This window comes from Triticum dicoccoides, chromosome 4A, assembly GCF_002162155.2.
Source record: "Triticum dicoccoides isolate Atlit2015 ecotype Zavitan chromosome 4A, WEW_v2.0, whole genome shotgun sequence".
Classification (NCBI taxonomy): domain Eukaryota; kingdom Viridiplantae; phylum Streptophyta; class Magnoliopsida; order Poales; family Poaceae; genus Triticum; species Triticum dicoccoides.
In genome coordinates this window covers 180,066,409-180,076,135 of record NC_041386.1, presented here as the reverse complement: position 1 = coordinate 180,076,135, position 9,727 = coordinate 180,066,409, and the positions used below count along the sequence as shown (strand labels likewise).

The 9,727-nt window shown below is 52.3% G+C and overlaps 1 protein-coding gene across 1 annotated transcript in view; it reads right to left on the bottom strand.

Moving 5' to 3' along the window:
* Positions 1–278: 278 nt before the first annotated feature.
* Positions 279–9,727, bottom strand: part of LOC119285595 (ABC transporter B family member 25, mitochondrial-like) — a 17,347-nt gene continuing 7,898 nt past the window's right edge. Inside the window, exons 14-20 of the mRNA XM_037564912.1 lie at positions 9,361–9,416; positions 9,145–9,225; positions 8,684–8,749; positions 8,478–8,570; positions 8,306–8,370; positions 1,040–1,175; positions 279–802 (exon numbers count right to left, since the gene is read on the bottom strand). Of these exons, the coding sequence (XP_037420809.1) occupies positions 659–802; positions 1,040–1,175; positions 8,306–8,370; positions 8,478–8,570; positions 8,684–8,749; positions 9,145–9,225; positions 9,361–9,416 (641 nt within the window). The 3' untranslated portion in view covers positions 279–658. The remainder of the gene's footprint in view (positions 803–1,039; positions 1,176–8,305; positions 8,371–8,477; positions 8,571–8,683; positions 8,750–9,144; positions 9,226–9,360; positions 9,417–9,727) is intronic.

The window sequence follows — 9,727 nt, the reverse complement described above, 5'->3', positions numbered from 1 at the left end:
TGCAAGCTATTTTTTTCACGCCAGTAAATTTGGGTCCACCTTTTGTTGGGCGGTCAAGCCGACCCATTTAAGAACGCGGACGCGCACATCTACCTGGCCGACTCAAACGGATGAAAAACGGACAAAGCACGCATCCGTTTGGTTCGTCCCATTGGAGTTGCTCTAAGTTAAGTTTTAGACAATACAACTCATCTTATGTTGGAGGGATAAGCACAAGCCTTATAAACCAGCAAGAAGGTACAACTCATCTTATGTTGGAGGGACACGCACAAGCCTTATAAACCAGAAAGAAGGTACTACTACATTAAACTACCTGCCAGGGTCATGAACGGGCGGTTAGTAATACTCGCTCCGTTTCAAAATAAATGACTCACTTTATACAAACAATTTTGGGATGGAGGGAGTATTTACTTATTCCATGTAACAAAAAAAATGTTACGTTGACATGGACATATGCTAGGATCGTCGAATGGTTCTGAAGAAACTTTTTTGCCTCTCGGCTCTCCCTTAAATGGAGAATCTTTCCCGCAACTGTATATTTATGTTCCCCCAGTATGAAATCTTAAGCACCACATTTACAAGGCTAAGGAGAAACCTGCTTTCTGTGAGAGATGGATGTGTAATTTTCCCTTGCAAAGGGGAACCTGTATCGAGTCTATCAAACTTCTAAGCTAACATCAGAAGCATCACTGGCTTCACTGTTGTTCTGCTGTGACCACAGTTCAGCATACCGCCCGCCCTTTGACAGAAGAAAATCATGTGGTCCTTGTTCCACTACTGTTCCATTCTCCAGGACGATGATCTGAAAATCAATTGAAACATGACTTGCATAGGTATCAAGGAAGTGATGATTTTTTTATAGATGAATACAAAGCATATAGGTTTTACTCCCATGCAGTTAGAAAATTCATATCATGAGCAGTTGCAATAGCAACCTCTGGCTGTTAATCTGGACTGCGTGTTGTCAATTTAGCAACAAGACACGCTATTTATTTCCACATATGTACGCCATACTAAGTATGTGCACAAATCTCAATACCTCGTCGCATTGCATTGCAGTCGTGAGCCGATGAGCAATAAAAATTGAGGTACGATCGACCGACAAGGACATCAGAGAATTCAAAATCGATGCTTCAGTAGTGCTATCGAGTGCGCTTGTAGCTTCATCACATAATCTGGTACAAATCAGAGAAGAAATTATGTCAGCATAGGGAACTGGTTAAGCCCATTATTTGCACACAAAATAACTCCAAAATATTATTTGATAAGTATCTGAAATTAGTTCAAACTTCAAAACCATTTAGCAGGTCTGACTTTGACTCATGTTAGCCATCATACAAGAGCGTTAATTGATTCTACATACAGAGCGGCTTGCCTAAAGATTGAGAACAATAAGACCCTGGTTTTCAGTACTGCAATTGGAGCATGGTATCGTGCGCTGGTACAACCCTGCCTGACTAGAACGGATCATACGATGGATCGCAGCCTGGTGGGAACACAATACAACTTGTAAAATTGTTGGAGCCGTGACACTGATCAGGATCACACACCAAGGACAGAAACAACTGGGCCTGGGCCTCCCCTAAAATGGTCTGCATGTGCAGCTAGACACTTGAGCCGCGCAAAAGCTTACAAACGAAGTCATTGCCTCGTTCCGTGTTCAATGAGGTACTAAAAGCTTGAGGCCTATTGCCTCCTGACAGTAAAATAGCTGCTCATGCAATCTTAAAAGGCGTGCTGCATGCATGCATAAATGGAGTTCAAAGCCTGATTAGCTTCTACTTGCATGAAAGCTCAATGCCACTATCTACTATCCATGCACAAACTCCCAGTGACCTACGCTAGAGTAAACAGCTAATAATTTCAATGTCACAGGTCACAGCTTGAACTTGCTTATGCATTTTCAATTAATAAGTACTCCCTCTGTTCACCAATATAGGACGTTTTAGACTGAACATGCAAGTCTCTAAACATCTTGTATTAATGAACAGAGGGAGTACTTCATGTGTCCGTAATTAAGTAATGATACTAGCCAATTACCCTCTACATAATTAGGTTGGTGAATGGACAATCCTTTGGGTATTTTCTTACAAAACACAAGCTGAGTATGCTTACAAAACAATTGTAAACATACAGTATCATGATACTTCAATAATGCTGTCAAGAAAACAATACCTACCAGTGGTGGAGATAGGCAGAAAATCAAGATAGTGCCAACAATTAAAGTGGATCATGACCACATAACAGGTTAGAGAAACCCAAACTAATAGAGTTTAAGCCTAACACACACACACACACACACACACACACACACACATAGGGATTGACTATTCATCACCCTGGGTACTAACTCTAGTACAAACTTTGTCCGCAACAGGCCACCCGTGTCCGCCGTTGAGGTCGCCGACGTGCTCCTTTCCTCCCTCGAGCTCGTCAACGGTGACTTCACGGTTCACGCCCATCACCCCGAAGATTTCCCGATCCTCTTCAACTCGTGCACGACCATGGATAACCTCAACGGTGATCACTTCATCCGCTCCCCGCGGTTCTCCCTCTCCCTGCGTCCTTGGAGCAAGCTGGCTCATGCGGGCTCCGGCCAGTTTGAGTATCGCGTCGAGCTTGAGCTCCAGGGCATCCCCGCTCAGGCATGGCACCTCTCGACTGCCAAGCATATCCTTGGGGAGAGCTACTGAATCGAGAGACTCCACCCCGGCACGCGCTCCAGAGCTGACATGGCTGTCCTCTGGCTGGCGGGGCGCACGCATGACCCTGCCAACATCCGCCGCGCCACCGTCCTGGAAATCGTGGAACAGATTCCCGCGCGTGTGGGCTCGGACGCGCCAACCATCCGGACTCTCACCTACCCGATCTCCATCGTGCTGGCTCGTTCGGAGAGGAATGGCGCCCCAGCCCCCCGCGCTGGCGCTGGCGACGGACCTGCCGGCGTTGGCGCCGGCGATGGCAATGACCCAACTCGCGGCATGGGCCCCGGCCGTGCACGTCGCCACGGCCGCAAACGCCGACGTACGGAGGCGCCGCCGGCTGGTCGTGCTGATGGCATGGCCATCGACTTCCTGGGTTGGCGAGCTGGGAATCGCGTTGCGCGCACCGATGGCGTGTCTGTCACGCCTGCGTGGCCCGCGCCGCCGTCCGCGGCTGCGCCGCCGGCCGTACACCATCGCAGCTGCGCCATGGAGCCTTGGCCTGGGCTGCGTGGTCAGCTAGATCAGCAGCGGGCTCAGCATGGCCCCACCAACCTGCGTGGCCGTGCCAGAAAAGGGAGGCGCAAAAGAAGGCCAAATCAAGCTTTGGTTGTGGATCAGTCTGGCAGGGCTTCTGACACTACAGGAGATGACGGGGATGCATGAAGGGCGCCAGCCGGTGGCCCCTCGGCTGCTCCAACCCTCAGCGCGGAGCCAGGACATGGGCCAAGTGGCACACCCCCATTCACGGCGAACACTCTGGAAGGATCCCAAGATTTGAATCTCGCACCATTGGATGCTCCCAAAGCTGATGGCTTGGGCCCTGCCTCTAGTGCTCCTGATCCGAGGGATTGTCGGGACCTGCCTGATGTGTGCGAGGGGCCAGACTCGCAGCCTGTGCCGGCCGACTTGTCGGGGCAAAGCGGCATCTCGCCTGCCCTCCCACCTGATGACGGCCCTGTCTCCGCTGACCGGTCCTCCGGGTCCCATGCGCGCGACGCGGCTGGAAGAGAGGAGCGCCCCACCACGTGCCCAACACCCCCGGCGGTTGTCTCACAACCGCTTCAGGCCCAGCCCACCGAAGACCCTGGGCTCTCACCCTAGGTGACTATTCTACAAAGGCCTCAAGCCCGACCACCGCAACTAGGCCCAACATGGAGGCCCGCATGCCTAAACGCGCCCACCAGGATGCTAATTCGCCTGCTGTTGAGCGCTTCACATCCCCGCCGATCACCATGCGCTGGTCACGCGCTCGTTCCGCTGCGCCAAGCTCCTTAACGCTGGGGGAATTCCTGGCCGCCGCGACCAAGCACATCGCCGCGGCCCTGCCGACGCCAAGGAGGAGGCCGCGCAGGCCCCTCAACTTCTCCCCCTGTTGCGGCCACTCGGCGGCCACCGCCCCCTCGGCGGCGGCGCCGCCCACCGCCGAGACGTGCGCATGTCCAAATCCTGCGCACCCTGGGGATCATTGGGACGAATCAGAAGATCACCCCCACTGAGATGAAGGCCTACGACGGCATGTTTGCAATGCCCATCCCTATCAAGGTGCTCAAGGCCATGGCCGCGCTGGTCGATCGCGAGATCCCAGCATGCATGTCCAGCCTGCCGATCACACCGGCACATGTCGAGGTCACTTGTACGACCTAGGAGGCGCCTGCCCCCGCACCCCGTCGATCCACTGTCCATGGATCATGGCCTTAAGATCACTGTGTGGAACGTGCACGTCCTGAATTCGCGGAGCCTACGCTTCGCCATCCGCTCGATGTTAGACAACACTACCGCCTCCATTGTATGCTTGCAGGAAACTAAGATGGAGTTGCTCCGTTCGTCTGTTGTTCTCAACACCCTCGGTTCAGAATTTGGCGACTACACTTACCTAGCGGCCCTTGGCACGCGGGGCGGCATCTTGCTGGCTTGGAAGAGCAGGGCCGTGACTATCACGGACCCATTGTTCACCACGAACGCCCTCTCGGCCAGAGTGGCCACGGCCTCGGGCACCCCTTGGTGGCTCTCTGTCGTGTATGGGCCTCAGGATGACGCAGACAAAATTGTGTTCTTGCTTGAGCTGCGGGAGATTCGTGCGGCTTGCCCCGGGCCATGGATGCTTTGCGGTGACTTCAACCTCATCCTGCGCGATGAGGACAAGTACAACGGCAACTTGAACCGCCGTATGATGGGCAGGTTCCGCCGCCTCGTCAATGACCTTGCGCTTAAGGAGGTCTACCTCAACGGGCGCCGCTTCACGTGGTCGAACGAGCAGTCCCCTCCCACTCTTCTGCACCTGGATCGGGTGCTTTGCACCTCGGACTGGGAGGACGCACACGGCGAGTGTCACCTTCGTTGCCTTGCGTCGGTCGTCTCGGACCACTCCCCCTTGTTGCTGGACTGCTCCCCCATGCCCGCGGCGCATAGACGATTTCACTTCGAGGACTTTTGGTTGAGGGTTGATGGTTTCCACGACACGGTGGTTGCGGCTTGGGGCTCGGTGCATGACCCAGACCCCTTCCATCGATTGATGTTGCGCCTCCAGGCCACAACACGTAGGCTTACCAGCTGCAGCGCCAAGACGACCGGCAGTATCCGCGACAAGTTGACCATCTCTCAGGAGCTCATATCGCGCTTCGACAAGGCCCAGGAGGATTGCGCACTCTCTCCGGAGGAGGATTGGCTGCGAAAGCGCCTCAAGGTCTCATACCTTGGCCTTGCTTCGATGGAGCGCACCATCGCCAGGCAGCGCGCCCGCATCGCCACGCTCAAGGACGGCGACGCTAGCACGGGCTTCTTCCACCGACAGTGCTCTTTTCGTAGACAGAAGAATCGGATCTTCAGCTTGGCCGTGGATGGGCACGTGCTCACCGACCAGGACGCGATGGCGCAGGCTACTTTTGAGCACTTCGATGGGATCCTGGGCACGGCCGTCGACCGCGACCTTACGCTCGACTTGGAGGGACTTATTGAGCCTTGCGACCTGGCGAGTCTGGACGCTCCCTTTAGCGTGGAGGAGGTCTGGGACGCGATCAAACGCCTCCCCGCTCGCAAGGCACCGGGGCCTGACGGGTTCACTGCCAAGTTTTTGCGAGCTTGCTGGACCATCGTTCGACAAGACTTTATGGATGTCTTCCAGCAGTTGTTCGAGATGCGGGGCCGTGGCTTTCGCAAGCTCAACCAAGCCCTCATGACCCTGTTGCCCAAACGCGCCGATGCCCAGCAGCTACGCGACTACCGCCCAATCTACTTGATTCATCTCGTGGCCAAGATCTTCACCAAGGTCTTGGTCAGCCGCAACCAGAACGCGTTCATCACCGGCAGGAGCCTCCACGATAACTTCATCCTCGTAAGGCAATCTCTCAAGATGCTTCACCAACTCGGGGCCCCTCGGATCATGCTCAAGCTCGACCTCACGCGCGCCTTTGACTCCATATCTTGGCCATTCCTCTTCGAGGTTTTGCGACAATATGGGTTCGGGAACAGATTCCGGGAGTGGCTCGCGATCCTGCTTTCGACGTCCAGCACCTGTGTCATGATGAACGGTGAGCCAGGCCCCCCGATTTGGCACCGCATTGGCCTGCGACAGGGCGACTCCATGTCCCCCCAGCTCTTTGTTCTCGCTGTGGACACGCTCGGGCGGCTGATGCGCCGCGCTCTCGACGCTGGCATCCTGCAACAGTTGCATCCCCGACGCCCAATTCCGGCGATCTCCCTTTATGCTGACGATGTGATGCTCTTCTGCCACGCCACGCCGAAGGATGTTGCTGCTATCAAGGGTATCTTGACCCTGTTCGGCAAAGCGAGTGGGCTGCTGGTTAACTATGCGAAGAGCTCTGCCACCGTCCTGCACGGCGACATACAGGGACACGAGGTGATCGCCCAGCTGGGCTGCCCGGTGGTGCAGCTACCCATCACCTACCTGGGCATCCTGCTGTCGACGCGACGGCCATCCGCCGCCCAGCTGCAGCCCCTCATCGATACAGTGGCTGCTAGACTTCCTACCTGGAAGGCGTGGCTCATGAACAAAGCCGGACGTCTTGCCCTCGTCAAATCGGTCCTCAACGCGATAACCGTGCACCAGCTGCTAGCGTTCGGCCCCCCAAAGAAGACGCTCAAGCAATTGGCGAAGATTCAGCGAGGCTTCTTGTGGGCTGGGCGGGCCGTGGCCAGCGGTGGCCACTGCCATGTCAACTGGAGCCATGTGTGCCGACCCTTCGAGTTTGGTGGACTGGGAGTCCGAGACCTGGAGCGCGCTACGCCTGCGATGGCTGTGGTTTACCCGCGTTGATCTGGACCATGCTTGGCAAGGTCTTGACCTACAATTCTCGCACGAGGAGCGCGCGCTCTTCTTCGCCTCCACTACCATGATCATTGGAAATGGCTCGACGGCGCTGTTTTGGGAGGATCGCTGGATTGGCGGACAATCCGTCGGTGAGATCGCCCCCCTGCTCTACCAATGCATACCCAAACGTAGACGCAAAGCCAGGACGGTGGCAGAAGGGCTGGCGGGTAACTCTTGGGCACATGATATACATGGGATCCTGGGCCTGCACGAGATCAGCCAATACCTGCTGCTTTGGCAGGCAGTGTGCCACACCACCCTGACGAACGAGCCGGATCGCTTGCTCTGGAGGTGGACCGCCAACAGCATCTACTCGGCACGCTCGTGCTATGCGGCCAGTTTTCAGGGATCCACACGGTGCCATTCCTGAAAGCTGGTATGGAAGAGCTGGGCGCCACCACGGGTAAAATTCTTCCATTGGCTTGCCGCCCAGGATCGCTGCTGGACTGCAGAAAGGCTTGCGCGACATGGCTTGCAGCATCACCCTCGATGCCTCCTTTGCGACCAGGCCATGGAAACTATCCAGCACCTGCTACTGACCTGCCCCTTTGCACGTCAGACCTGGCACATCGTCCTTGACTGGTTGCATATTCCGGTCCAAATCCCCAACCAAGAGCACACGGTCATGGAGTGGTGGCTGCGCACGAAAGAGCTCGCGCCGCCGGCACACCGGAAGGCTCTCAAGTCCACCGTGCTTCTTGTACCCTGGATGCTATGGAAGCACAGGAACGCGTGTGTCTTTGACAACGCCATGCCGTCCATCGAATCTCTAGTGGATAGGATCAAGGACGAGACCCGTTGTTGGGCAAAGGCAGGAACCCAGGGGCTTCGGGTTGTACTGCCCACAACCTGGGGCGTCCATTGATAGTTTGTATAACTCTCTACCTCTCACCTCCTAGGAGGCTTGTTCTACCTTTTCCATGAAATGAAATGCAAAGGTCCTTTGCGTTTTCTCAAAAAAAAAAAGTACAAAGTTGAGACACTTAATTTGGGACGGAGGGAGTAACTATTTGTATTTCAAATGTAATTTATTATGAAATGATCGTAAGATTACCTCGGGTGAAGAATAACTTATTCTGCACCCTGGGTGATGAATAGACTTTCTATATATATATGGTTTACTAACTATTGTGCATAGATTTAAGAGGTGCAGGGGCAGGGTGACATAGCCCAGTATGGCCGCTAAGTAACTCTGCCCACTGGATACTAGTACCTAATATCTCGATACAAACAAGACAACCATCAATAATACAAATGGGTGAGAGGGACTCACAGAATGGAAGGCTCCTTCAAGAATACACGAGCAATTGACACTCGTTGTTTCTCACCACCACTTAACTGCAAAAACGGCCAAACAACAGTTCTTGAGATATGCTAAGCTAATAATTTCAATGTCACAGGTTACGGCATTTCCTGATTTTGCACAAAATAAGACATTATCTTACCTTCAATCCACGCTCTCCCACAACTGTGTCATACTTGTCAGGAAAGTTCATAATTGTATCATGGATAGAAGCACGTCGAGCAGCATCATAAACCTGTACGGAAATTTGGAAGAAAAAAATACATTACTTTTCTACAACAAACATGACTAAACTGCCTTCTCGTCACCACCACTATAGCTCCTCTGTGTATTGGAAGAACACCTCACCTCTTCATCAGTTGCTGATAACCGCCCATATTGTATATTATGCTTAATAGTATCATTGAAAAGTACCTGCAGTGGTATTAATTCTGTAAGCTTAACCTGATTCTCTTGCAACAGAACAAACCACATTATTCGATCATCTATTGGAACTTTTCTTCTGTTAAATATAAATAAACTTGTTATCCCACATGTAATGATACTTCAATATGTTTTCCCTATCTGTGCGGTTTGTGGCTGCACCAGAAGCAGCTATGGTGGGGAAGCTGTTGTTTTGTAGGAGAGGTTTACATAGAAAGCTGGGTTTCCAAAAGAGAACTAGATAAATACAATTTTGTCGTCTTCCTAAAGTAGGACTTGTAGTAATGCATTTCGACTCTACAGCACAATGTAGTGCATTCAATAAGAGGCCAACAGAAGCATGAAATATTAAGCGTTGACAGAGAATAGAGTATCAGAGGGGTAACCGTGTCCTGTGGTACAACACCAAGAGACTTCCGAAGACTCTCCAGTGTGACTCCTCGGATGTCTTGTCCATCTATTCGTATCTGCCAGGAAGAAAGGACACAAGGTATCACAAGAATGGAAAATTTAAAGTACATCAGAAAGTTGAGAAACCATAACATGAGCATCAATTTATCAGCAAGAAATCAAAAGTAGGGATCATGTTTCTTTGTTCTTACAGATCCTGAAGTAGACTCAAAAAATCTGAAGAGAAGTCTAAGTATGGTTGACTTTCCTGCAGAAGAAAGGACTAGTTAATGAACACCACTTACCCAGAAGTAACAGCTCTTCTATGGCTCACATTAAAGCAAGATTAAACAATATGTGTTGTCCATCCAGTAGACAAGATTTGGACTCAAATAAAATGTTAAACAACTATAAAAAACAATCATATGAAATAAGCCCTCATAACATGTTCGGGCAGAGATGAACCTTTGGCTTGTAAACCTTAGAAGACACCTCCTATTAGGTACTGAAAAACATAATGGCTTCAACAAAATTTATTTGGAGAGGCTTAGAGCATCTCCAACTGGAACTCCCACTCCC